We start from the raw sequence: 27,955 nt of genomic DNA, 5'->3' as shown, positions 1-27,955 counted from the left end.
CTCTGCCCCCTCCCCCTCCTCCGCGGGCTCCCGATCTGATTCCTGATCCCTGATTCCTTGATCCTTGGTCCCGCCATGGGAGCTTGAGCGCCCCCCATTCCCCTCTGGCCCCCTGCCCCCGGGGCCCTGAGGGGGAAGAGACAGCGGTCTGGGACGGAAAGGGGGCGACCGGACTCAGGAGCCCCCCTCTACACCCCCCCAACGTCCGCGCTGCCCGTCTACGAGCGCGGAGTTCGGAGCGACCCGAACGCTGCGGATACAAAGGCGCCGGGCCGAGCCGGGCGCCGGCCGAGCCCACCCGGCAGTTCGCAGCGGCGGGTGAGTGCCGGGCCGCGGGGGCGCGAGCAAAGTTTGAAAAAAAAAAAAAAAAAGAAACAGAAAGAGGGACAATCATGCAAGGGGCCAGGGGGTGCCCAGCCGCGGAGCGAGCGGGGTGGCTTATGGGGAAAGGGGGCGTGGGGTAACCCCCTTCCGGTCCATCCCCCCACTGCACAGCGGAGTGCCCCCCAACTTTGGGGAGAGGAAGGGGCGCTTGGGGAGGGGGTGGAGCCCGGGCCTGGAGAGCCGGGGACTTTCCTGGGCCCGGGGCCGGGGGCGGGGGCCTCAGTGTTCCCAGGGGAGCCGATTGGAGCTGGAGACTCTGGAGTGTGTGTGTTGGAGGTGGAGGCAGAGGCAGTGCAAGGATCGCTGTCTGGAGGTACTGGAAGGCGAGGATGTTTAGGGGTGCATACCCACCTCAGGAGTGTGGGGAGGACCCCGGGCAGGTATGCGTTCAGGGCGTGAGGTGGAGTCCCGGGAGCCGCCCGAGGAGAGTGGCGGGGGCGTGTGTGCGGCTCGAGGATGGGGCTGGAGGCTGGAGACCCCGGCACTGTATTCCGGGGCCCAGAGGACAGGCGCCGGCATCCTTCTCTCCACTTGTCTTTACCCGTCTAAAGGGCTGTGGGCTCTGCATCGGTGAGTTTTAGAGGCTTGGTGAAGCATCAGTGTGCGTGATTCTTTTGTTTTTGTGTATGTGTGCGCCTTGACATGCTGCGTGTCCCTGCAGGTGGGCCCCTGGATTTGGAGATGAAGGTGTTTATCTGTGCCTGAGTGTGTGTGCACGCAAGGAGCAGCTGATCATGCATGTGTGGTGTGTTAGGATATGTATTTATGGGTATACTCTGGGGAAGGGGTGTGTGTCTCTTGTGTGTGAACTGGGGAGGGGTTTATGGGAAAGAGGTTCTGAGGAAGGTGGGTGTGTAAGAGCAGAATAGGGTGTACTGGGTAGGTGTGTGTACACCTGTGTACTAGAAAGAGATGTGAGTGAATCTGTGTTCTCTTGTGTACCACCTGTGTTGATAGATAAGTGCCACCGTGTGCCTGCTTTAGGTGGTGTGTGTATTTCTGAGTGTGTGTTGGGGGTACTGCCACTTGCCTCTGCAGGCTGATTTTCTTGGCAGGGAGCCCAAAGGGAGGGCTGTCTGGAGGGGTTCTGAGGCTTCTTGGATGCCCTGCCCTGGTTTTGAGGATAGTGCCTTAAGTATCTGAGACCCCTGAGGTACCTGTTTTGGGAAATGGGCTTTTCTAGATAAAGGTTGTGTGTGTGGTGGGGAATACGGAATAGGGATTTGGGTTGTAGTCCAAGGGGAGTCTGAGGGATTGGAGAAGTCAGGGGAAAGAATCAGAGGGATATCCTCTTATTCCCCCTTGTAGGTTAGGTTCTTGTACTTGGAGAGGCCACATTCTTGGCTTCTTAGCCCATGTTCAGCCCCCCTCAGGCCCCACTTGTCCTATAAAGCCACCTTGGAGTTTGCTGCTTCAGAGCCCACTCAACTCTGCCCTGCCTCTGGGATCCTACAGTTTCTGAGGAGTCTGGGGATTCTGGTATGGGATAGAGGCGTGGGAAGGAGCATGCCTGGAGGGATGAGACCTGGTCCGGACATCTTCGGTTCTCTGTTGCACGGGGTTCAGAAGGTGGCATGGGAGGTCTGGGGAGAGCAGAGGGGGATGTTTTTTCAGGAGTTTGTACAGATTTATCTCACAGTTTTCCCCTTTTTACTGATGAGAAGCATGATTGGGATGGAGATGCGATCTGGGGCCAGGTCTGAGGGTGATGGATAGGGGGCTCAACTTGCCAGGAGGGCGGTTGTCCCTATGTCGAGGAAGGGGCAAGCACCCATTGAGGGCTGTTTTCTCTCTGTTATTATTTCTCTTTTGGGATGAAGGGGAAGGGTGGGCATGCATGCCTTGTTTGCATATCTCACACTCAGTCATTTCCCTCTTCGTGCCAGAGGAACTGGTCGAGGCATCCAGCTTTAGAAGCTGAGACTGTGAATGCACAGGCCCGTTAGGGTCTCTGGGTAATTCCCTAATGGGAGTCCTTAAGGGGCATGTGCAGTTGGAATGTTTGCATTTTAGCCCCCAGGGCTCCCCACCTTTCTTAAGTCCCCGTGATAAGAGCAGTAGGAGTTAGAAAATGTTGGGACTAGAGGTAGGGCAGAGAAGGAAAAGACTGGATTAAAGAAATGCACGATTGCCCCAAACCTGACACCTGTCCATTGGGTAAGGTCCCCAGGGGCGAGGGCGGCACTTGAATCCGGACAGTGTGCTCTGGGGTGCCTTGTTTGCTTCTGTCCTCTGAATGCGTGATATATTATACTGGTGTGTTTGGGGGGTGGGGAGCTCTTCCAAGGAGGAGGACTTGTGGTCAGACCTTAGGAAAGGCCGCCTTTGAAAGTACTTCATACTGGAACTAGTGGTCGAGTTGGCCCCTCCTCCCCCATTGTCTTGCTCCTCCCCTCTCTCTCCCTAATTCTTCTGGGGGCTGACCTCTCTGGTATGCCCCCCTCGGCTCCTTCTGCTTCTTCTAGATCCGAGGAAGGGTACCCTTCCCTGGCTCTAGAGCAGGACAGACTTTTATTTGCTCATTTGGTTTCTAAGACCCCTTCCAGTCAAGAAAGCATGACCTTGACTTATATAGAAGCTTCCAGCAGAACAGGGAAGACATCTGGGACCCCCACCCCCATCCCCTGAGTTTGTGGATCTCCAGTCTTCTTTGCTGTTTTTCACCTGAGCATCTCACACTGTGAGGCCAAAATGAAGAGTCCAGCAGAGTTGGCTGGAATTAGGACTTAGAAGTGTTAGGACATTGAGCAAGTTCTTAAACACATTCCTTAGCCTCTTAGATGTCTTAAGACACCATCTTCCCACCCCAGATTGGGCCTCCTTCCCTGGGTGTCAGCTAGCTGTTAAATTCTGGTTTTGCCACTTCCTAGATCTGAGACCTTGGATAGCCTAGATAACTTTTGAAGCCTCACCTGTAAAACGGAGTTAATAATAGGCCCTTCCTCTTAGGTTTATGAGGATTGTGTGTGTGTGCTAAGTCACTTCAGTCATGTCCGACTTTTTGGGATCCCACGGACTGTAGCCCACCGGGCTCCTCTGTCCATGGGGGTTCTCTAGGCAAGAATACTGGAGTGGGTTGCCATGCCCTCCTCCAGGGGATCTTCCCCACCCAGAGAAGGAACCTGTGGCTCCTGCAACTGCTGCGCTGCAGGCGGATTCTTTACCACTGAGCCACCAGGGAAGCCCATTTATGAGGATTAAATGAAGTAATAGAGAGCACTTTGCACAGTGCCTGGCACTTGGGACGCCCTACCAAGTGATAACTGGAACGGTTCAGGTTCTGATGGATGATTAGTAAGGGAGTGGGCTCTGGGTTGGGGGGCAGAACTAGACTTTGGTCCTGCACTTCTGGCAGACCATGTTGGGCACTGCCTGCTCTCTCCAGGTGCTGTGTGAAGTACAGGCATGGAAAGGTGAAGAAGATGGGCTTTCACAGGGGAGACGTGCATAAACATGCCGCTTCACTGTAACCCCGTGCGTAGTATACGGAGGTGTGTTGAGGAGGCTACCAGAGCATGGAGCAAAAGTGCTTGGTCCAGCTGTGGGTGGCAGGGAGACTTCCCAGAGGAGATGTGCCCTTCACTGGAAGTCGTTGTTCTGTCGCCCAGTTGTGTCTGACTCTTTGTGACCCCATGGACTATGGCACGCCAGGCTTATCTGTCCCTCACCATCTCCTGGAGTTTGCCCACATTCATGTTCTTTGCATCAGTGATGCCATCCAGCTATATTATCCTCTGATGCCCTCTTCTCCTTCTGCCTTCAACCTTTCCCAGCATCAGAGACTTTTCCAATGAGTCGTCTGTTCACATCAGATGACCAAAATACTGGAGCTTCAGCTTCAGCATCAGTCCTTCCAGTGAATATTCGGGGTTGATCTCCCTGAAGATTGGTTTGATCTCCTTGCTGTCCAAGGGACTTTCAGGAGTCTTCTCCAGCATCACAGTCTGAAGGCACCAATTCTTTGGCATTCTGCCTTCTTTATGGTCCAACTGTTACAACTGTACATAACTGTACGTGACCACTGGAAATTTTTTAACTGAGGTGAAATTCACAAAACATAAAATTAGCCAGTTTATTGATTTATTTTGGCTGCACATGCAACCTGTGGGATCTTAGTTCCCCCATCAGGGACTGAACGTGCACCCTCAGCAGTGAAAGCATGGAGTCCTAACCACTGGACCACCAGGGGATTCCTTAAAGTCAGCTGTTTTGAAGTGAACAGTGGCACTTCGTACACCTATAGTGTTGTGCAACCACTGCCTTTTTCTGAAAACACTTTCATTATCCCCAAAGGAAACCTGTACGCATTAAGAGGTTGCTGCCCGTTCCCTTTCTCCCAGCCCTTGGCAAATACCAGTCTGCATTCTATCTCTATGGATTTACCTATTCAAGGTATTTCATGTAAATGGAATGGTGCAATGTGTGACCCTTTGTGTCTGACTTCCTTCACTTAACATAATTTTTTCATGGCTCATCCACATTAGAGCATCATACCTCCACTTCTTTTTGTGGTTGAATGATATTCCACTGTGTGGATCAAACTTTGTTATTCAGTGGTTAAGTCATGCCCGACTCTTTGCAACTCTGTGGACTGCAGCATGCCAGACTTCCCTGTCCTTCACTATCTCCCAGAGTTTGCTCAAAGTCATGTCCATCGAGTCGTTGATGCTATCCAACCATCTCATCCTCTATTGGCTTCTTCTCCTCCTGCCCTCAATCTTTCCCAGCATCAGGGTCATTTCCACTGAGCTGGCTCTTAAAGTCAGGTGGCCAAAGTACTGGGGCTTCATCTTCAGCATCAGTCCTTCCAGTGAAGATTCAGGGTTAGCCCTGAGGGTCCACCTTAGCTGGATTTAAAGGATGAGTTAGGCAAGCAGGGAGGGACTTGGGAGGGCGCTGCAGGTAGAGGCTGAGCACGAGGAAGAAGGAGCAGGGGTGTCAGGGAGCGGTGGGTGTTACTGGATCCTGAAGTATTAACTGGGGGGTTGGCCTCAGTTTTCCTGCCTATGAGACGAAGCCTTGTGTGGTGGGTGGGGTTGGAGGTATTAGGGAGAGGAGAGGCTGGGATGTTAATGGGTGTTCTCAGAGTCTGGGTCGCAGATGGGACTTTTTAAAACTTGCTTTCTTTCCTCCTTCCTGGGCAGCTCCCTCCTTTATGCATCTGCCGTCTTCCCTGTGGGTACCCATCTTCTTGTTTTATTGGGCACTGACTTCCCTTCTCTCTGAATTGACCTGAAATTTCTCTCACACTCTCCAGGTGGGTAACCCTGTTCATGGGGAGATTTTGATAGCAGAGATGAAGGAAAAGGCCTGGGAGTAAATCCTACTCACACCCATTCCCCAGAAGCCTTCCCTTTTTTTAATCCTGTCTTTTGCTGATCTGGCTTGGGCAGCCTTCTGTCACCTTCTCTCCTGTGTTCTGGAGGGAAATGAGGTGGGTCAGGAAGAATCCCTCCATCCTTCTCTCCACCCTGCTTGGTACAGAGTAGAGGCCTGGTATGGCCTCTACTTAATTTCCAAGAGCACTTTGGAAATTAGGTGTTGCCGTGCCTGTCTGATGCCCCTGGCAAGGCTGGTAATTACAGACATGACAGCTGGGAACGGGCTTGGGAGAAGCGGCTTAGAATCAGCAGAGCTGAGGATATCCTGGTAATCAGGGTGGGGCAGTGAGAGGGGAGAGTGGGAAGAAGCTGGGGGCTTGAGTGGGGCGTGAGGATTGGGGGCCCCTTCTACTGCTCCACGCACCGCTGGGCTTAGCACCTGCAGGAGAGAAGGAGGTGATTAGAGCGAGGCCCTGCCTCACTCTAAATGTGGAAGCAGGGAAGGGAAGAGAGAGGCTGGGGGATCCAGGAGCCTCCGAGGAAAGAGGCAGAGTGTGGGATGAGGGGTTTTGGCTGCTCTCTCAGACCTGGGTGTGGTCTAGGTTAGAGAGCAGCCGTCGTATAGGGGCTGAGGCCAACACGGTAGCCAAAGTGTTGGTTCCGTCTTATTCTGGGTGGGGTCTTACTTCTCACAGTGAGGTTTTGGGAACAGGGAGTGAGTGAAAGGAACTGGCTGCTCACCCTCTATTGGAGAAAGAGGTGGGAAACCAACATTTTATTGAGCATCTATTTCGTGCTTGATTCTGTGATATTCTGTGTACATTATTTTGTTGAATCCTCAACCTTCTGAAGTTGTCACCATTATCCCCATTTTGCAGGTGAGAAAACTGAGGTTTAGAGAGGGCCAGGGTCTCATCTAAGATTACGTAGCTCCTCAGAGGCTGTGCCAGGTCTGTCTGATGTCATTTCTCTTCCATTCCCTAAAGCGCTCTTTCCGCCTTTCCATCCTCTCGTTTCATGTGTTCAGGTTTGTTCATTATTGCCTTTATTCTTGAACTTGAATAGTTTCCCGGTCTCCTGAAAAGCAGACATGAGTCCAGATGTCAGCCTGAGATGTAAAAGAAGTCTGTCCTTAGAGAGGGTGTCAGTCTGCTGGAAGAATGGGGGTCTCCCGGGTGGAGCAGCTTGCCGGCACAGCCTGGGGCAGGCCTGCCGCCTGGACAGAACGTCCTCGGGGGCTGGCCTCTTCCTCTCTGCTGGGTCACTTCGCACGTGGGGGCTCCAGCACCGTGACCCATGGAGTCTTGTTTGGAAGGGCCTGGCTCTCCCTGGAGAGTTTTCTAGCAACTCCCTAACAGTATCCCTCAGACCCCAGAGAGTTTCACCAGAGAGTTCCTGGCTCCCCCACTCTGGCTAGAAGAGAGGGTGTGTCTGTGTGGGGAGTCTGGGGAGTGGGGGTGCGCAGAAGCAGGTGCTGAGCCCGAGGAGGTGTGACTGCAGTGACTTAAAAAGCAACCGAGTATGAACAGAAACACTTATTTTGTCACCTGCTTTACTCCAGGATTGGGGTGGCAGATACAAGGGTTGGGGCATGTTGAGGCTCCTCCGAAAGAGTGAAAACCTCAGGTTGTGGGTTTGTCAAGATGGAGGAGGTTGGTTGGTGCTTGGGCCCTCCAGCTGGCGTGGTTTTCCTAGTCAGGAACTGGCTGATTTACCAGGTCAGAGGCCCTAGAATGAAGCAGGAGGAAAAGATTTTCAGAACGGGGAGACCCGGGTCCGCCACCCCTGTCCCTAGTCACACTGCGTCTCGCACCCTGCTGCTTTTGCCACGCAAACCAGCCGTTGTTGCCTGTGTCCCCACGCCACAGCTCTTCCCATCCACGTGCAGACCTAAGGGTGGCTGACTTCTCATCTTGAGAAACTGCTTTCTATTCCTGCTGACCCCACCCCGAGGTGGCGGCTGGGTGAGCAGGCTTTGTAGGTCTCAGGGTTAGGGGAGGTTGGGGCCCGCCTCAGAGAGCAGGCTGAGAAGAGGGTGAGGCATGGCCTCTGGGTCAACCCAGCTTGTCTGCCCGCCATGGTCCACCTTCTCCTGGCCCTGAGGACAACTCACGGGGCCTGCTTTCCTGCCTGACTCTTCCACAGCTTCCCTGGTGGGCACACAGGGGTTGGGCCTTTGCTCCAGCTGAGGGAGGAAGAAATTCAGAGCCTGGCAGGTGGGAATTAGGGGGCTGCTCATGGGTGAGAATTAAACAGAGGACCCAGCCACCTAGAAGCCCTGGTTCCCTTCTCGCCAGCTCAGCATCCGACTCCCTTCTGGCCTGCCCCTGGGAGAGATGCCAAAGGGATTACTCACCCTTTCTGCTCCATGCTCCATCCTCCCACCCAGGGTTCCCTTCCAGACGGACTGGGAATGGGTCTGGGGGAGTCAGGGAATGGACCGCTGTGGTGTGTGTGCAACATGCGTGTACTTGTGTGCAGTGTGTTGGGAGCAGGGCTTTGAGCGCCGGGGTGGGGGTGGGGGTGCTGGCGAGAAAGCGGAGCAGGTCTCTACAGAACCTGCCTGGCCAGGGCGGGTGGAGCTGGGTGGGGCAGTCAGGAGCCATTCCAGGTTTCCGAGGGGGAATACGAGTGTGGGGGTGCACGTGCGTGTATCTGTGTTCAAGTGTGTTTGTGGACTTGGAGGGTACTCAGCCTCCCCCTTGCTTGAGATAGAGGGAAGTGAGGGAAGTAGATGGAGAAAGGCCTGCCTCTGGCTCCCCCAGCTCCTTTCAGCTAGAACGCCAGCTCAGGTATCCTGGCCAGGAGCCCAGTCTGAGGCTCCCCTGCCCCTCTCCCCGGCAGGCTCCTTGCACCGGGGTCTGGTGGTGAACAGCCACATGGGCTGTCTGGGTGACCCAAGCATGGGCCTTCCCCTGCTACTCAGCCCAGGGAGGAGAGGGATCGTGCCCCCTGCCCCAGGGCTCTCAGGATGGTGAGCTCATGTCTGGGGCTGCCCTGGGAGAGTGCTGGGTTTATAGGGCGGGGGCGGGGCTCGGTGCCAGCTTTTAGACTCCTGGGTCCAGCTCTTTCTTACCCCTCGGCCCACTGAGATCCAACTGTTCTCTCTGGCCCCCTGGACCATATTGTCACTTAAGGACATTGGTGTTTTTTTTCAGGGTACAGGAATGAGGGTGGGGGTGAAACCCCCTTTTGGTCTAGGGCTTGGGGCTGGTCCTGGCCCACTCTGTGCCTCAGCTGTTTTTGTGGTAGAGAGAACCCAGCATGGGCCTTCTGGATGGAGGGCTTGTCCCCGATGCATGGCTAGATGGGAATGAAGAGGAAACGTGGAGATCCTCAGGCAGGAGTGGTTGCTGGGTGGGGAGGGGAAGGGGCAAGGGGCAAGGGGTTCTTCAGTCTCAACTATCTCAACAAGCTGAGGCCTGTCCAGTCTCTGTCCCTATGTCACTGGAGAGAAGAAGGGACAGGGCAGGAGCCAGTGAATTCTCTCCTGTCCTGGCCATCTTCTAGTCTTGGCTGTTTCAAGAGCCAGAGTCTGGAAGGAGTGCCAGGGAGAGACCTGGTCTCACTCTGAGAGGAGCACGCCTGAGTCACAGTGTCAGTGAGGTCTTTCTAACAAGGAGGCCAGAAAGGCCTGCCTCAGATGCAGTACCAGGCCGAGCGCCTTTTTGTCTCTTGGCCCTACCTGTTCATCTGTGAAACTTGGGGTCGCACCTTGGAAGGCCTCTGCTGTGTTAGTGTTGGAGCCTACCAAGAGTTGCGTGGGTCAGCCCACTGTTCCTCCTGTGGTGGGTGGGGTGAGCATGGGGAATGATGTGGGTGCAGTCAGAGGCCCTGGCACTTCCCTCTCCTCTGTGGGAGTGTGTTAGGGGCTGCCTCCCCCAATCCCAACACCAGACACTTCCTGTGTCCACCAGTGTCTGAGAGGGAGGCCTGGATTGAGCATGCCCGTGAGACTCGGAGCGATGTGGCAAGGGGAGGACCAAGCTGGACAGTCAGCTGTGACTTGGAATCTGCCCTGCCTCCCACTAGCTGATGTCTTGGCAAGGGGCTCTGTCTCTGTGGACAGACATCTAGCTCCTTGGATACTGGGCTGGGAGGCAGGCATTCTAGAGGGTGGGCATCCAGCATTTTGGGTGGAACTCACATTGATACCCTTGGACACTGAGGCTGTGGGGGGTGACGCTTAGGGAGCCATGAGGCTGGCGGCCCACATGGCCACACCTCTCATGGGTTTTAGTGGGGAAGGGGGTGCACAGGTACATGCAATAAGATCTAGGTTCTTGTGTAGGAATCAGACACTTTTTAAAAAAATTGAAGTATAGTTGATCTACACTGTTGTGTTAGTGTCAGATGTACAGCACAGTGATTCAGTCTTCTTGAAGGCTACAGGAACCAGAGACCTTTCGTGGGCAAGGGTCCACAGACTCCTCTGCAGGAGAGGTCTGAAGGGGTGATCACATCCATTTCCTTGCATTCAAGCAGGACCACCCTTCCCCTGTCCTGGGCTGAGGAGAGGAAGGCCATTTGTTTAAAAGATGGTCCGATCAGAGTGCTGCCCCTGTCAGGGGAGAACTTCTGGCTTCCTGTCCTCTTTCTCTTCCTCTTGGCTGCTCCAGCTGGAAGTTCATTCTGAACTCCTCTGTGAGTGCCTTCCGTGGTAGCACTGGTCTGGAACTCCCGGCCCTGTCTTCTGAGTGCATGTCTGTTCTGTCCTTCCCCACCGTATTCTCTGCCTGGTTGCCCTGCCCCCGCGGTGCTTTCCCCAGCCCTATCCGGGTGGTCCTCACTGCCCCCTTTCCCCACTCCTGACAGGGGCTGGGACTGGTGGTGTGGTGGCCTAGAGCAGTGGGGAGAAGTGGGGACCAGAGCCGCCCGCCTTCTGGTCCTCAGCCCGCGCCTGGCCAGAGGCTGCCGGGTCTGTGTCCAAGGTCTCATCCACCTAGGCTGCTCCTCCAGGTGGGGCAGTGGGGAAGGGTCTAGTCTTGGTCTGCCTTTTGGCCAACACCAAGCCCTCCCATGCCTCCCAGTCTACCCAGGGCCTTACTCCCTCTGCCTGTTGCCAGGTTCTGAGTGTATTTTTTCCAAAGGCCTCTGATTGTTTCCTGAAGAAACCTGATCCCAGAGCTTATACAAAAGCTGGGGCCGCCAGAGGAGAAACCCCATTCTCTCCCGCTCTGTCCCTACCCCCCCACCTCCATAACCTCTCTCGCTTTGGATGCTGGGTATGGGTTCCAGGACCTGGCTGCCATCACCTAGGCAACAGGGGGCTTTGGTTGCCATGGTGATCAATGTGGGAGAAGCTGGGCAGCGGGGACAAAAGCCCCCACATTTCTCCCCCCTGGTCCTCACCCCAATCCTCATGGGATGGTACTGAGACACATTCCATTAATTTTATTTCTGAAAGGCCTTTGGAGGGGAGAAGGATCTGCTTTTTGTGACAGACTTTCTCTTCCTTTGCTCACTCCTCTCTGGCCTGTTTTTAACCCCAGATAATCCACGGTTGGCTTGAGCAGGGGACCGAGTCTCTGTGTTCTTGTGCCTGAGGTGGGGTTGGGGGCATGGTGAAAAGCAACGGAACACATTCCCTTTTACAGCCTCCCACCCTTTAAACCAGGGCCCTCCCTGCCCTGGACGAAGTCCGGACTTCCCTCCCGGTCCGTCATGCCTCCCATATTTCCACTTGTTGATCCCATCCAGTGATCCTCTCCCCCACCCTCTTCCCTGGGAATGCTGCCCACCCGGGAGACCCTCCAAACCCCTGATTCCTGGGTCCGATTAAACAAGGGGAACTTCTGCCCTTCTCGTTTCTCACCTTAAGTCCCTCCCCATCGCCTCTCCAGTGCTTGGGTTAGATTCCTGGGGTGCTCCATGAGACAGCAGGCAAAGGTCTCAGAAACTGGGTTCATTTTTGGCCTCTCTGTTTGGTAGGGGAGGGAGCGGCATGTTTGGGTGCTTTCCGAGTACCTTGAGCTGGGTTGGTAGGGGTGGGAGAAGCAGGCCAGGGGAGCCAGGTTTATGTTGGGCCTTTAATCAGCAGCTGGGAGGAAGGTAGGGAGCTCTAGGCTGGAACAGTTTAGAACAAAGGGTTGGGAGGGGACTGGCACCCTGTCTGGTTTGAAATTTATCTGTAGGGGAAGCACAATGGCATCAGCTTCCCTCCTGGCTGTGTTTGAAGTGGTGGTTCTGATCTGCTGTGTGTGTGTGAGTATTTGTGTGTGTGACTTTAGTTGTACAAGCAGCAAGATTTATTTATACCACCTTTTTCCCAAGTCTCAGAGGAAGTGTCTGGGGATTGGAGCAGGAGTGACCCTGAAGTCAGAGTGTATTAATTGCTTAACTTATTACTTGCTGAGCAGTTTGTTAAAGTACTTCTTTTATCCCCAGTATACTTAACAACAACCCCATGAGGTATTGATGTAAAACATCTTTTCCCCTGTTTTACCAATGAGCCTACCAGGCTGCCAGGCACAGCAAAGTTAAGTAACTTGCGCATGAGCACACAGCTCCTCCGTGGGAGAGTTAGGTTTTAAACTCAGATACTTGGGTGCAAATCCCAGGCTCTTTTTGCTCTTGACTCCTCTGGCAGATGTGAGAATTCAGAGAGTCTGGGTTATTGTGTCTCTGTCTAGACTTGAGTCCATGGCAGTCCTTTTCCTCTTTATTTCTCCACTTCTCTCACCCTGTCACCCACGTGTTCTCTTTGAACCTCCTGGTGAAATTGAGTTTGTAGGTGGAAGACCACAAAGAATGGGCTGAACCACAACAGGAGAGATACAGGTGATGTGTCTGAACTCTATCAGGGACGAGACCAGTAGAATGGGTTCTTGGGAGATGGGGTAGAGGAGTCCAACATAATTTGCAGATAAGGTGAATAGGGCCTTGTTTGTGGCAAAGGTTTCTAGAAGGGTTTAGGGTGGGTGGGTTGAGATATTGTCTCCGTTGCCTGCGTGTGTCTTTGTCACATACTTGTCTTGATATGGGGCTGTGGACAAACGTCACCAGGCCACGGAGTGTCTCCACATACCTCTGTGAGGAAGATAAATGAATGAGGTAGCATCTATTTCCTCTCCCTGCAGTGTTTGCAGTTTCCCCGAGAGTCAGGCGGTATCAATTACTAGCCGTGTGCCAGTGGAAAGGTGGTGGATACAGGTCCATACCAATCATGGTTCTTATTCTGAAGTTACTGATGGTTCAGTTCGGTTGGAGAAAAGTTAACAACTACATAAAGCAAATTCATTTTAGTTCTTAGCATAATTGACCTTGTGGCAGCACTTGACCTGGCTGATTTTGTTCCTACCTTGAAACAGTAATTCTTGGCTTCATGAGAGCCCATCTTCTGGTCTCCTTGCTCCTCTGGCCTCATGGCCTCACCCCTTTGCCTGTTCTGTGTCCTCGGACATGTTTACATGTTGGGGTTCTAAGGGACCCCCTATTTAACCCTCTCACTGGGTGATCCCATTCATTCCCTTGACCTTGCACACCATCCATACCTCCAGCTCAGACTCTTTTCTGAGTCTAGCTCCTCTGACACTCAGCTGCCTGTTTAACTGCCTGTCTCACAGCCATGAACTCAGCATGCCGGAAACCAAACTCACCAATTCCTCCCCAGCCTTCCCACCTGATAATGGCACTGCCACCTTCTCTCATGCTCAGGCCAGAGATCTTGATGCTCCCCTCCCCCTCCGCCAGTCCAATTAAGTCCTGCTGGTCCTGCCCAACATGTGTCATGAATGTGACCATTTCACACCTCCTCTGCTGCTCTGCCCCATCACTGCAGTCACCTCCTTCCTCGTCTCCCTACTTCTGCCTTCCCTTCTTTCCAGTCTCTGTCTGGAGAGCTAAAACCCTTCGCAGGCTTCCCACTGAATTAATCCAGCTCTTCCCCCAACCCGGGGCTTCCCCCGTGGCTCAGCAGTGAAGAATCCGCCTGCACTGCAGGAGTCACAGGAGACGTGAGTTTGATCCCTGAATCGGGAAGATGCCCTGGAGGAGGGCGTGGCAACCCACTCCAGTATTCTTGCCTGGCGGCTTCCATGGACAGAGGAGCCTGGTGGGCTATAGTCCATGGGGTTGAAAAGAGTCTGACGTGACTGAGCAACTTAGCATGCATGCACACTTTCCCTGACCCATGGGGTTTGCAATACCCCTACCCCGGCCACCTCTTCAGCCTCACCTTCCATTAGCCTCTCCCTTCCTTACACCCAGTTGGCTCCACTGAGCCACCCAACTCTCTGCTGCCTTTGGCCTTCCTGTGGGTGGCTGTCTGCTCTGCAGGCTTTCCCCTCCACTCTACCTGCTTAGCCCCTGTGCTCCTTCAGGCTTGGTTGGTGTTTCCTCAGATTTTCCAGAACCACTCAGTTTAAAGGAGCCCTGCTCCCCAGGCTTGTCTGTCATTCTGTCCTCATCCTTCTCCTTTCATCACTGATGTAGTTAGTTGTTTATATGCCCCTGTTTACATGCACCAACCCTGCCGGGCCGTGAATCCGGGGTTTCTTCCCCACTGTACTCAGGGCTTGGCAGGGGATATGGTTTCTAGATGGGGCCTAAATAAGAGGTGATGACTCAGTGAGTGAAGGTGGGAAATAACTGCTCAGTGCCCAGGGATGTACCACTGGGTGCTGGGGGTGAAGGGGGCTTTTGTGAAGGGGTTAGGGCTGGATTGTGAGGTGGTAAGCAGGGTTGGGTGAGAGTTAGGGAGGACGGGAGAAGGAGAGGTCCTTTCCTCTGCTGAACTGGAAGGTGGAAATGTAGAAGAAAGACGCTGCCCCTTGATCCACAGCCGTCAGACAAGCTCCTGACATTGCCTGGTTCAGGATGTCAGGTTTTTAGAGAATGGTTTCTGCTTACCTTCCCCTCCTGCCCCTCACCACGTGATTTGTAGTTTACATTCTTCACCCTGGCCATGTGAGCACATTTGTGCATGCGCACAAGTTAGGCCACTCACAGACACACACACACACACACAGCCTTAAGGGGAGCAGCCAGCTTAACCTCACAGTAACTGTGGGTATGTTTGACATACATGCTGGGGAGACAACGCCAAGAGAAGCAGCCGTAGGCAGCCCCCTGTGGGCACTCAGACATTAAGAATGGGAGGAGATGAGAGGCCTGGGGTAGCCTCTGGACTGAAGCTAGCTGCCTCCTGCTGTGGTCTACACTGGGCCAGCCAGTTGGCCTGGCCAGAACCCACGTTCTCCAGTTCCTGGCTGAGAATAGGAAAGTGCTGCCCAGCTCTCCCCTGCAGGGGGTCCAGAGTTGGGTCATTCTGGGTGGCCTTTGCTGTCATCTTCCCCCACCCTGGGGCACAGTCTGGGGCTGCTCTTTCTAGGAGGCAGGGCAGGAGGAACTGGGCTCACTGGAGAGAGCAGGAGCCTGGGGGGGGGTGCATTCTCAGGTGGGAGCGAGGCTCCCCTGAGCTTCCTGCGGCTGCTTCCTGGGCACGGCTTCCCTCTCTGCTCTGACCCCACAGAGAGCTCCAGCCCCACCCTGACCAGCTGCTTCTTTTCCTCAGGAGCGCCGCTTGATTTTCTCTGAGACAAGCCCACCTGTCCAGCAAAATAGAGTCCCTCAGGGTGACGGTTGATTTCCTGAAGGTGCCCCTTGGCCTGAAGAAGCCGGTGCTGAAGGAGGTGGCAGGGGGGCCCCCCAGAAGGCCCCAGCCTGTGGCCCTGGAGCGCTACAAGGCGCGGCGTTCGGACGCCATGGACACCGAGTCCCAGTACTCGGGCTACTCCTACAAGTCTGGCCACTCCCGCAGCTCCCGCAAGCACAGGTGTGCGTGCATGAGGGCTGACGCAGGTCGGGGAGCGGGGTGGGAGCACCACAGGGCTGGCGGGCTGAAGCTGGCCGCTGAGAAGCACGGGTCCTCCCCTTGACCTTCCGTGCCCTTTCCCCTGGCCTTCTGCTGCAGGGACCGCCGGGACCGACACCGCTCTAAGAGCCGAGACGGAAGCCGGGGGGACAAGTCGGTGACGATCCAGGCTCCAGGGGAGCCCCTGCTGGACAATGAGTCCACGAGAGGGGATGAGCGGGTGAGCGTCATGGGCTGAGGTCTGGACCAGGTGTTTCCACTCGGATCCCTCGAGAAGCTGGAGGTCCATCCAAAAGGGGAAGGGACTGGCAGCCTGGCCTCTTTCGACAGAGAGAGGAGGGCATTTTGGGTCATACTTCTGTTAAGGGTCCCAAGGTAGGACCTCGTCTCAGTAGAATTCTGTAGAATCTTGGTAGAATTCAGAGATCCCTTTGGAAGCAGCAGCCTCCGTCATCTTTTATGACTCATGTGACCCGGGCTGTGAAATGGGAATTGCCTCTTCTCTGGGCTCATGCCAACCAGTTAGGGCACTGGGAATCTGGAGTGGGAGGACGGTGGTGGGTGGGGGCTGGAGGTGTGGCAGCCCAAAGTTTCCCTTGGGCACTCTGGTGCCCTCTGGTGTCGGACTGTAGAATAGCACCTGCTAGTCAGAGGGAGGAGTTGATGGAGAAAGGGGAGGAAGTGACCTTGGGGAGATGGGAGGGGGTTTTCTGCTGGTTGTTCTTGCTCCGGCCTCTCTGGCCCACTGTGTGCCCCTGGCAGGGAGGTCAGGAGGCAGCGCCCAGTGCTAGAAGAGGGAAGAGGCAGGATTTGGGGTGACTGAGGTGGTCCATGCCTCCTTGGGAGCATCTTAGGGAGCTGGAGACCTCATGAGACATCTCTATGACCGACCCTGGGGATTCCTGGGGCTTGGAAGCAGATCAGTACCTGAGGAAAATGATCTTTCTCCCTCTTTCCCAATCCCGCCTTCTCCCAGAGACCTGGCCTCCTGAGTTCTTGAAGTGAGCCTGATCAACTCTTCTGTTGTTGGGGGGTGTGCCCAGGCTCTCGAAACTTGGAGCACATGTGTAGGTCTAGTGGCTGTGGTTACTCACGGGTTCCCTGAGCTGAGACAGGCAGTGCCTCCACTTTCCGCCTTCTGTTCAGACTCCGCTTTCCTTGGGGAAATGCCCATGTGGTGGGCATTCAGATGGGCCAGAAGAGCCAGCCAGGCAGACCAGAGACCCAGAGTGGCCCTGAGTCTGCACCATGTCTTGCATGCCCTGCACTAGTCTCTCACCTTCCCCATCCCTTCTCAATGTCCTCTTCTCTCCCCCATGCTGCCTTGGTCAGGTCACTCCCTTAACCAGATACTCGAGCACCTCTCCGTACTCCGAGGATAGGTACTTATGGCCTACTCTGGCCTTGGGCTTCCCAGGTAGAACCCCAGTGGTAAAGAACCCACCTGCCAATGCAGGAGATGTAAGAGACTCAGGTTTGATCCCTAGGTTGGGAAGATTCCCTGGAGGAGGGCATGGCAACCCATTCCAGCATTCTTGCCTGGAGAACCCCATGGACAGAGGAGCCTGATGGGCTACAGTCCACAGGGTCGCAAAGAGCTGGACATGGCTGAAGCGACTTAGCACAGCACAGCATGGTTCATCCTGGCCTTGCAAGTGGGTTGCTCGAGCCTGCCTGCTTTGCCTGGGAGTCTGACCTCAGATCCCATTCTCTGACTGAGCAGCTCCCTGGCGTCTCTCTTGGACCCTCTGTTCTGAGGGTGTATGTGCAGGTTTTTCCTGGTTGGCTGACGGCAAGAAGCTCCCCGAAGGCCCAGGTCTCAGATGTGCCATCCCTGCAGAGGCCAGACTTGGGCATGCAGGGAAAGTGTTAGTCTCTCAGTTGGGTCCGACTCTTTGTGACTCCATGGACTGTAGCCCGCCAGGCTCCTCTGACAGTGGAGCTCAGTAAATACTTGGATGGCTGCGTGTGTGTTGATTACCCTCTTTTCTCCTCTCCCTGCTTTGCTCTCTGTCTTCTTCCCACTCACCTCTTCTCCCATGTCTCTGCCTCCTCCTCTTCTTCCCCATCACCACGGCCGCTCCGGCTGTAGGATGACAACTGGGGGGAGACGACCACAGTGGTAACGGGCACCTCGGAGCACAGCATCTCCCACGATGACCTCACGCGCATCGCCAAGGACATGGAAGACAGCGTCCCTCTGGACTGCTCCCGGCACCTGGGTGTGGCGGCGGGGGCTACGCTGGCCCTGCTCTCTTTCCTCACGCCTCTGGCTTTCCTGCTGCTGCCCCCACTGCTGTGGCGGGAGGAGCTGGAGCCGTGCGGGACGGCCTGCGAAGGCCTCTTCATCTCCGTGGCCTTCAAGCTGCTCATCCTGCTGCTGGGCAGCTGGGCCCTGTTCTTCCGCCGGCCCAAGGCCTCTCTGCCCCGCGTCTTCGTGCTGCGCGCCCTGCTCATGGTGCTCGTCTTCCTGCTCGTCGTGTCCTACTGGCTCTTCTACGGTGTTCGCATTCTGGACGCCCGCGAGCGCAGCTACCAGGGCGTGGTGCAGTTTGCCGTGTCCCTGGTGGACGCCCTGCTCTTTGTGCACTACCTGGCCGTGGTCCTGCTGGAGCTGCGCCAGCTCCAGCCGCAGTTCACGCTCAAGGTCGTGCGCTCCACCGACGGGGCCAGCCGCTTCTACAACGTGGGCCATCTCAGGTGCCGGCGCGTGGGGACAGGCAGCCCGGCCTGGGGCGGGGGCGGAGGGGGCTGCAGGGCGCAGGGCGGCGGGGTGTGATGGTGGGCTGGAGGTGGCGCGCTCGGAGGGCTGGGTGGGCAGTTGTGTGCTCTGCACATTCTAGGTTTTCAGCAGTGTTTGCTGCTTGATGGTGGGAGCATGCTGAGGGTCCTGGAGCAGATAGGGTGGGAGTTAGGAGCTGGGAGTGAATAGATGAACAGAGATTGGGGATCTTATAGAGAGATGGACCAAAGACGAGATAGGTGTGATTCTCTGGAATCACCACGTTTCTAGCTCTTGGAGGCACAGTCTTTTGAGGGCACTCAGTGAGCAGTCACTGAGATGAGCTGGCCAGAGGAAGGGCCCCCTCAGGGAAAAGATGATGAGGAAGGTTCTTCGGCCCCCCAGACTTGTGGGCAGGAGGCCCCCCTGGCCACCCAGATTGTCATCAATCCTGCAGGGAATCTTGAGGGGAATGCTGGAGGGGAGGAGGTGACCCCTGACTGGGGATCCTGGCCCCCTGCCCTTTCTCCCCTGGGCTTCAGCACAGCGGGGAAGGAGTAGCAGGCCCAGCCCTGGGGAAGGCTTAGGGGCCTGGTGAGTAGACCGCAGGCCCTGAGCCAGGCTTCTTGGAAGCAGCTTGTCCCGGCCCTCTGTCCTCTCCTGCCCTGCTGACCTGCCCTGCTGTGTCCCTCCCCTGCACCCCTTGTCTGTCTTCTCTGCCTCTCCCTCCTGCCGTCTCCCCCACAGCATCCAGCGTGTGGCAGTGTGGATCCTGGAGAAGTATTACCATGACTTCCCTGTCTACAACCCTGCCCTCCTCAACCTGCCCAAGTCCGTCCTGGCCAAGAAAGTGTCTGGCTTCAAGGTGTATTCCCTCGGAGAGGGTGAGCGGCCCTGCTCCTTGGCCTCCTGGTCTCCTCCCAAGCAGGACTCCCAAGTTCCTGCCTCCCGTTCCTCTTTCTCCCATCTTCCCGTGCTTTCTCCTTCCTCGGACTGTGTCCCAGCCCCTCCTGTTCTGTCCTCTCCCTCCACACCAGGTGGCTGGTTTTAGCTGCTGAGTCTGCTGTCTTTCCCTTTATGCTACGGTGTGTCCCTTGCTCTGGTTCCGCTGTGTCTGCTCCTCAGCCCTCACTCTCGGAGGCCCGAACCTCCCGCCCTGGGGAGGAGCCCGTGCGGGACTCCTGCTCTCTGGTGCCCTCCTGGCGGCCTTCCTGTGGGCCTCGCCCAGACGTTGTGGCCAGGAGGGATGGGAAAGGGCGGTGTTTCTGGGGGTGGACACGGCTTCCTCTGGACATGTCGGGGGGCTAGCCCCAGCCTTCCTGGAGTGGGAATCAAGGCGGCACTCTGAAGGGACCAGCCTCTCTCTCTCCTGCTTCTGTGCAGAAAACAGTACCAACAACTCCACGGGTCAGTCCCGAGCTGTGATTGCAGCGGCGGCCCGCAGGCGGGACAACAGCCACAATGAGTACTACTACGAGGAGGCCGAGCATGAGCGGAGGGTGCGCAAGCGGAGGGCCAGGTGGGTCTTGGGGAGGAGTGGGGCTGGGGGGCTGCTGGGGAGGCCGGGGAGAGGAGGACCACCTAGCTTCTGTAACCGATGATGATGTGGATGTGATGTGTGCGTTCGTTTTCTGTTGCTGCCTTAACAAGTCACCATGAACTGGGCGCTGTGAAACAACTCACACTTATTGTCTTGCAGTCCTGAGAGTCAGGCGCAGGTGAGCTGAACCCTCCTCCACTCAGGGTTCACGGGCTGAAATCGAGAACAAATCTAGTTTTAGCCCGAGTCCCCTTCCAAGCTCACTGGTTGCTGGCAGAATCAATTCCTGGTCACCTGGACCCATAGGCAGTTTTCCTTGAGGCCAGCAAGACCAGGTCTCTGACTTCTGCCACCAGCTGGAGAGTAATCTCCTTATTTTAAAGTCAGCCAACTTGGCACTTTCATTACCTCTGCAAAACATACCAAGATTATTGGATGACCAGGGGACGGGGATCTGGTGGAGGTGGATGGGGCCTTCTGCCTGCACAGTGGGGCAGGGACCGTTAAAGGCCGTGAGCCTCCCTGGCAGTGGCAGGGACCGAGGCTGGACCAGCCCTCCTTCCAGGAGATCTTGGAGGCTTGCTCAGCAGATGGTACATTTTTATCTGCAAAAAATGAGGTTCTAGTGCCCGTATCTTGGTAAATTCTTAAACACTGTCCTCATGCTTCCTTTTTTCCTGTTCACATTGTTATGTGAATGCTGTTCATGCCTGAAGATTCTTTCTTGGTGTCAACTGCTTGCCAGGGCCCTTCATCTGTTGGTATTTCTACAGGGGAGGAACAGAGGGTCTTGGGACTCTGCCCTTCCTCACACATGATCTCCAGGCTTCGAAGGAGGAAGGTAGCCCTGACCCTGTACCTTCTTCCATTGAGTCAGTGATGCCATCCAACCATCTCATCCTCTGTCATCCCCTTCTCCTCCTGCCTTCAATCTTTCCCAGCATCAGGGTCTTTTCCAATGAGTCAGGTAGCCAAAGTATTGGAGTTTCAGGTGTACTGGAGTTTCAGCTTCAGCATCAGTCCTTCCAGTGAATATTCAGGACTGATTTCCTTTATGATTGACTGGTGTGATCTCCTTGAGGGACTTTCAAGAGTCTTCTCTGACACCACAGTTCAGAAGTATCAATTCGTCAGTGCTCAGCTTTATAGATCAACTCTCACATCCATACATGACTACTGGAAAAACCATAGCTTTGACTTATACGGACCTTAGTTGGCGAAGCTAATGTCTCTGCTTTTTAATATGCTGTCTAGGTTGGTCATGTGGACATGGGTTTGGGTGGACTCTGGGAGTTGGTGATGGACAGGGAGGCCTGGCGTGCTGCGGTTCATGGGGTTGCAAAGAGTTGGACGCGACTGAGTGACTGAACTGAACTGAAGTTGGTCGTAGCTTTTCTTCCAAGGAGCAAGTGTCCTTTAATTTCATGGCTGCAGTTACCATCTGCAGTGATTTTGGAGCCCAAGAAAATAAAATCTGTCACTGTTTTCATTGTTTCTCTATCTATTTGCCATAAAGTGATGGGACCAGATGCCGTGATCTTAGTTTTTTTAATGTTGAGTTTTAAGCCAGCTTTTTCCCTCTCCTCTTTCACCTTCATCAAGAGGCTCTTGAGTTCCTCTTCACTTTCGGCCATAGAGTGATTTCTGATTTCTGCCAGAAGGTGCAGAAAGTGGCAGAGATCGGCCATAAACATGCATATATCGCCTCCCTCCTCTCTCCCTAGCCTACCCTCTAAGTCACCAGGGAGCACCAGGCTGGATTTCCTGGGTTATTCAGCACTTTCTCACCAGCTATCTGTTTTATGCATGGCAGTGTGTATATGTCAGTGCTACTTTTTCTGTTCATCCCACTCTTTCCTTTCTCCAGTGTGTCCATAAGTTCATTTTCTATATCTGTATCTTCATTCCTTCCCTGCAAATAGATTCATCAATACCATTTTCTAGATTCCATATATATACATTAATATACTTTATTTGTTTTTCTCTTTCTGACTTACTTCACTCTGTATAACAGGATCTAGGTTTAGCCACCTCACTAGAGCTGACTCAAATTCATTCTTTTTTATGGCCTAGTAATATTCCATTATATATATACACACACACACATACACATACATACCACATCTTTATCTCTGTTGATGGACAAATAGGTGGCTTCCATGTCCTAGTTATTGTATGTACTAGTATCTACTATGAACATTGGGGTACATGTGTCTTTTTGAATTATGGTTTTCTCAGGGTATTCACTCAATAGTGGGATTGCTGGATCATATGGAAGTTTTATTCCTAATTTTTTAAGGAGTCTCCATACAGTTCTCTGTAGTGGCTGTATCACTTTACATTCCCACCAGTAGTGCAAGAGGGTTCCCTTTTCTCCAGCATCTGATCCTGTTTTTACACGAGGCTGCAGTAGATGGAAGATCAGCAGTCCCATTTCTGTGACATTGCAGCAAGTCTCCAGTTGCTGTGGGAAGGAAGCTGGAAAAGTTCCTACCTCCTCTGCCTTCTGCCTTGACCATGATCTCTGGATCTCCTGGGCTGCTGCTACCATAGGGGACCCTTTCCTTCCCCATTACCTTGGTTGTAAACAAGAGAAAACTTTTCCCCTTGTTCACCTCAGACAAAGGGATCTTTTCTAAAGGAACTTTATTGAGACCCTCAGGGAGACAAAAGAATAAACAGAGATACAGCAGAATCACACAGATCTGTGTACTTGGCCCAGAATGCTATCCTAAGCTACTTGAAGTCCCCAGGTTCCTGGGTTTCCCCAATACTGGTGTTCGTTTGCACGTCTCTATACTTTTAATGTAAACGGGCTTCTTTTTCCTGCTTCCCTCTTACTAACATATTTTTGAGATTCACTCTGTCTGTATATCTGGTTTGTTGCATCTTATTGCTGTCTAGTACTCAGAGAACACTTTCAACATCCTGACCAGTATTTGGATGATAGTCATTTGCCTAATTTTTTTCCATTTTGATGAATAAGTAGTATCCTGTTAACGTTTAATTTTCTTGGTACTGTCTAGTAACAGCGTCATCTTTTCTCAGCCTTTCAGGTCTCTTATGAATTATTAGTTCACTTCCTGGCCCATTTTCTATTATGTTCTTACCTTTTCCCTCCTGATTTGTAGCACAGTGTTTTGCCTTACCTCTGCCCACCCCAGGTGTTAGTTAATGTTGCTCATGCTATCACGGTTGAATAGACATGTGTGATTTTGATGTAGTTGTATCTAATAATGTTTCACCCACTGAAGTGCAGTTCAGGGGGGCTCTTAATTAAGAAGGCTTTTTCTAGGGTTCAATCTATAGTTGTCTCTCTCTTTGACACTGAATTGTCCTCTATGGGTTGTGGGCTGGGCTCACTGAGCTCTACAGCTGTTTCCTACTTCTAGAGGGGTGAAGACCCTCTTCCTCCCACCCATACACATGCATTCTCATATGCACAAACACAGCCTCCAAAGCCTGGTTCTTGAGTCCAGATGAGAGCCTATAGCTTCAGGCAGAGCACAAAGGCCTGACCTCTCTCAGGCTGCTGGAGGGCTGAAGCTGGGGGGAAGATGAGAGGTGGGAGCCTGGTCCACACCCCTTGTCTCCCCCAGGCTTGTGGTGGCAGTGGAGGAGGCCTTCACTCACATTAAGCGGCTGCAGGAAGAGGAGCAGAAGAACCCCAGGGAGGTGATGGACCCCCGGGAGGCGGCCCAGGCCATCTTTGCATCCATGGCCCGTGCCATGCAGAAGTACCTTCGCACGACCAAGCAGCAGCCTTACCACACCATGGAGAGCATCCTACAGCACCTTGAGTTCTGCATCACACACGACATGACGCCCAAGGTCGGCCCACCTGCCCCAGCATCCTTTCTCTCTCCCTGACTCTGGCCCCTTCCCTTCTGCTTCCTCTCCCTGATTCTTTCACTTCCTTCCCTATCCTCCATCCCTCTCCTGTCCCTACCTCCTTACAGTCTCTCATCCCTACTCCATCTCCTCCATCTCTGAATGGGGTAGCATTCTTAGGTGCTGAGAAGAGGGAGTTTGCAGACCATTTGGGGAATAACTGAGACCTATTTCTCATCTCTGTAGAGGTTCCAGAATTTTCAGATCCAAACTCCCACCAGACGTTGTTTGCTGTATGCTCTTTTTGAGCCAGTTCCACCGTCCAGTTCTGTGGCCAGCTTCCTAGAATTGCCTCCCCTGAGCCATCTTTGGGGAACAGGTCACTACAGATGTTGCACTTCAACTATGAGGCCTCAAGCTTTCTGCTGGTGCAGCTCTGCTGAGTGCTACCCACTCGAGCAGAAAGAGGAAGGAGGACAAGGGAGGGTTCTCCCAGGTCATAGCAGGTACCTGGGAAGAGCAGGAGATGTAGGGGTCAGGAGAGCCAGTCCTAGACCTGACCCTGCTGAGCCACACCACCGCTGTGGGCTCCCGCTCCTGCATTGATAAACCAGGGTCCCAGGCAGATGATCTCAGGCTCTTTCCTGCTCTAACATTCTGAGATCGTTTGCATAGAGTGAGCTTGGGACATCTTGGTGGTCTTTGGAAGCTTTACCCCCAGAGGGGTAAAGGGGAGGTGGGTAGGTGGGAGGGAAAACTTCCTGAGAAGTCCCCTTTTGCTTCCTCAGGCCTTCCTGGAGCGGTACCTGGCGGCTGGACCCACCATCCAGTATCACAAGGAACGCTGGCTGGCCAAACAGTGGACACTTGTGAGCGAGGAGCCGGTAACCAATGGGCTCAAGGATGGCATTGTTTTCCTCTTGAAACGCCAGGACTTCAGCCTGGTGGTCAGCACCAAGAAGGTCCCATTCTTCAAACTCTCCGAGGAATTTGTAGACCCCAAGTCGCACAAGTTTGTCATGAGGCTGCAGTCCGAGACCTCAGTGTGACTGCAGCGGCAGAGGGCCTGGAAGGCGCGGGGGGCTCCTGCGGCGTCGGTGGGGGAGTGGCTCCCAGGCCCTGCCGCGTCCCCGCCGCCCTTCTTCCTCTTGCTCTAGTGTTTTTTTTACTTGAATTACCCCCCTCCCCGTCCCGTCTCCTCCCGGGTCTTTACTTACCCCATGCGAACCTGGAGAGACCATCCTGCCGTCAACAGTGCCTGGGAAGTCCCCCTCCCTCCTCCCACCCCCTCACTTTTGTGTCACTCCGGGCCCTGCAGGAATCAGTGCCTCTCGCCCTCTCCTTTCCCCGCCAACAGTCTCTTCTGGAAGGGCCCGGCAGAGCCCCACTCGAACCCAGGTTCTTAGAGCAGTTCTCTCCAGTGGTTCCCCAAATGATTTCTTTGGGGGTTGCGGGGGGGGCGCAGATCTGACTCCAGAGAGCCACAGTGCCAAACCCCCGGGCAGTGCTGCCCGCAGCCTCCTGGCGGCAGATGGACCTGCTCCCCCGTTGGCTCACCCCACCTGAGCAAACCCGGAATTCTTAAGCAGGGACCCCACTGTGTCCTCCCACACAACCCGAGTTGGAGCCTCCCCACCAGGGTTGTTTGCTTCCAGCTCTTTGAACCTCTTCCCCATCCACATGTTCAGAGCAGGGGAAGTTCCTGGGCCCTGGGGGGCAGTACTTTTCTTCCACAGGGTCTTTCCTAGGCAGCCCCTTGGGGAAGGTCGGGAGAGAGCCCCGTGAACATCGCTGACCAGTACCCTCTGAACTGCCCACACCTTTGCTCCCACCGTGCTGGGGTGGGTCTCCCCCTTCCTGGTGAAGGGTGCCACGTGGACTTCTGTACAGATTTAGTGGCTTGGCTGGACCCTGACCCACCCCAGTGGTCTCAGACAAACGTTTTTCTTTTCTTCACCAGCCACCCCCTCCCCCATTTTGCTGTCTCTTCTCTCAGCTCCAGAGACCTGTTGCCTCATCTCTTTTTGGGGGGGTAGCCAGCAGCTCCTCCTCATCCCCTGCCTTAAGTCCACTTCTTTGCCTCAGGGGTCTCTTCTCCTTGGCTGGCCAGGGTCCCCCCGCCCCGTTCCCTCTCTGCCTGGTTTTCTGGGCTCTGGTCTCCCTCTGTAAGGGGTGAGGGACCAAGATTGCTGCCTTTGTTGGGTACTTAGCCCCTCACCCCATTTAGCTTCCATAGTCTTTGCACCCAATCTGAATTCTTGAGAGGTTCACTCTCATTTTGAGCAAAAGTTGCTGGCCTTCTAATACTTAATTTCATTGTAAATCTGAGCCTTGAAATCAGACATCCCTAAATGATGTAGTTTTAGCCAAGGGGAATAGAACTAAGGAGTACTCACATACCTCCAGCCAGCACCCAGGTCGGGGAGTGTCCTCGTGGCCCGGCTGGAGCAGTCCCTGGGCCCGTCCTCAGAGTAACTCACAAGGCCCCTTTGTAGGCCCATCTCTCCCTGGAAAACTCATTGGTTCTTGCCTTGCAGAGGGCACCCTGGGATAAGACCCCCATTGATCTCTTACCGGAGAGGCTTCTTCTCTGTATTGGCAACCCTGGGTGTGATGGAGCCTGGGGACTGTTTGTCCTGCCGTCCTTTCTGGAAAAGCACATCTGTCCACACACCACTTCCTCGAGAAGGGCTCTTCAGCCAGTGCTTACCTTGTCTGCACACGGGTGGGTTACACGGCTGACTTAGGCAGGGCCTGGAGGGCAGCCTTGGGCTGGGGCTGTGGGTTTGAGGGTAAGCCCGAGTGATACACATCCTGTCCTGGGGGTCTGGGAAGGTATTTTTTTTTTCTTTTCTTCAAAGACCTGGTTTCAGAGGAATCCCTTCTGGGTCACATTTCTAAATACCTCACTATCCTGGAAAACGGGGCCTGGATGGTGACTGGGGTCACTGCCGTTGTGGGCAGGAGTGGGATGTGGTGTGGTTTGGGGAAGAGTTGGGTGGGGAGAGGGAAAGTATTTGTGATCATAGTTGCTGCCCTAGATGAGGGGTGGGGGAGTGTTTATTTTAAGAACCTGCCATGTTTTTTAATCACTGTGATTTTTTCATTCCTTTTAACTAAAACAAAAAGGCATTCCCCCCTCCCGCCCCCCAACTCTCTCTCTAAGCACTAAGGGCTGTGACTGAGACTGGTAGTGTTTTGGTCCTTTGCGTCAGAACTGTGGTATCCTTGTCTTCTTTGATTACTGTTATTGTTATTTTTTAAAATGTCAGGATGAACTGTCACGTGTATGGCTGTGTTTGTGTTTTGCTTCTCCTGTATGGGAAGTTGTCTCCATACTGTGAACTGAGGTAGGGTTTGTAGCTGCCTCGGTCCCTCTGACCAGTGTCCCCCACTCTGTCTGTCCCATCACAGGCTGGATTTTCTCATCCTTCCCTCGTGGAGGTGTGCCCACCCATTACCACCCCCACCCCGCATACCGTCATCACGGATGCTGTGGCTGCGTCTCTCCAGTGCTCTTTTCTGTGGCCCCATGGCGTCCTAGCTCGTCCCCGCCACAGCTCCCAGGCCTTCCTTTCCACCGCCTGGGAAGGCCGGTGGTCCTCTCCTCCACACCCGGATGCTGTGCCTCAGTCCTGCGCCTACCTCGCCACTCTGCCGCTGTCCCCACTGGTCCCTGTCTCTTCCGCTCCTGTTCGTGCTCTCTATTTCTGTTGTTTATTTCCCTCTCGCCTCTCCTTTTTTCTTCCCACCGCACCCCACCCATCTCAGCCCTTTCCTTTTCACTTCCCCTCCCCACTTCAGTCCTGTTGCCAACCCTGTTGCAATACCTGTGATGAGACATTGGGATCCCTTCTCATCTGAAACAGCTGTTTCCCAGAGTTGAAGCCTCTGTCCTTCTCTTCTGGGCCTGGATGAGCTCCCTTTGCCCCTCTGTGGTGTCTGTCAGTCTGTCTTCTCTTTCTTCTGCCTTCCCCATGGGGCAGCATCTGCTGATGGAGTTGGTCCTGGTGTGTGATTGTTGTGATTTGTTCTTTTGTGTGTGCAAGGAAGGGGGCTTTTTGAGTTCCTTCCAAGTGAGATTGTAAATGTAGAATTTTCCACTGTTGGATCTAGATTTTTTCCCCCCTTTTTTTGGGTTACAGAGCTGAGACCTTGTGCATGCATGTAGAAAGTTGTAAAATGTAAATTCTTTTTTTTTTAATATATAAAAAGCTTGTTTTTACAGTTTGCAGTGGATCTAAACATTATGGCAATTTTAGGTTTTTTTTTTTTCTTAAACATAGGAATTAAAACTGTACAAATTTTTTTTTTATATATAAAATAAAGGCATTTGACTTTTG

The 27,955-nt window shown here is 54.0% G+C and overlaps 1 protein-coding gene and 1 long non-coding RNA gene across 3 annotated transcripts; one reads left to right on the top strand and one right to left on the bottom strand.

The window, feature by feature from the left end:
- On the top strand, positions 1-27,955 carry VANGL2 (VANGL planar cell polarity protein 2). Of its 2 annotated transcripts, none has more exons than XM_019987971.2 (8): positions 1-318; positions 15,220-15,480; positions 15,619-15,739; positions 17,612-18,219; positions 18,989-19,125; positions 19,625-19,760; positions 23,381-23,612; positions 24,401-27,955. In XM_019987971.2, exons 2-8 carry the CDS (start codon positions 15,410-15,412, stop codon positions 24,659-24,661), a joined length of 1,566 nt encoding a protein of 521 aa, XP_019843530.1. In that variant the 5' UTR covers positions 1-318; positions 15,220-15,409; the 3' UTR covers positions 24,662-27,955. The 2 variants fall into 2 exon arrangements, with proteins under 2 accessions (XP_019843530.1, XP_070639661.1); XM_070783560.1 differs by lacking the exon at positions 1-318 and adding an exon at positions 616-697.
- On the bottom strand, positions 6,505-17,724 carry LOC109578604 (uncharacterized). Its single transcript, XR_002183704.2, has 3 exons — positions 17,549-17,724; positions 7,253-7,433; positions 6,505-6,782 (listed from the first exon to the last, which is right to left on the bottom strand). It is a non-coding gene; the product is annotated as an uncharacterized lncRNA (long non-coding RNA).

Source organism: Bos indicus, chromosome 3, assembly GCF_029378745.1.
Source record: "Bos indicus isolate NIAB-ARS_2022 breed Sahiwal x Tharparkar chromosome 3, NIAB-ARS_B.indTharparkar_mat_pri_1.0, whole genome shotgun sequence".
NCBI lineage: Eukaryota > Metazoa > Chordata > Mammalia > Artiodactyla > Bovidae > Bos > Bos indicus.
This window is presented reverse-complemented; position numbering and strand designations above follow the sequence as displayed.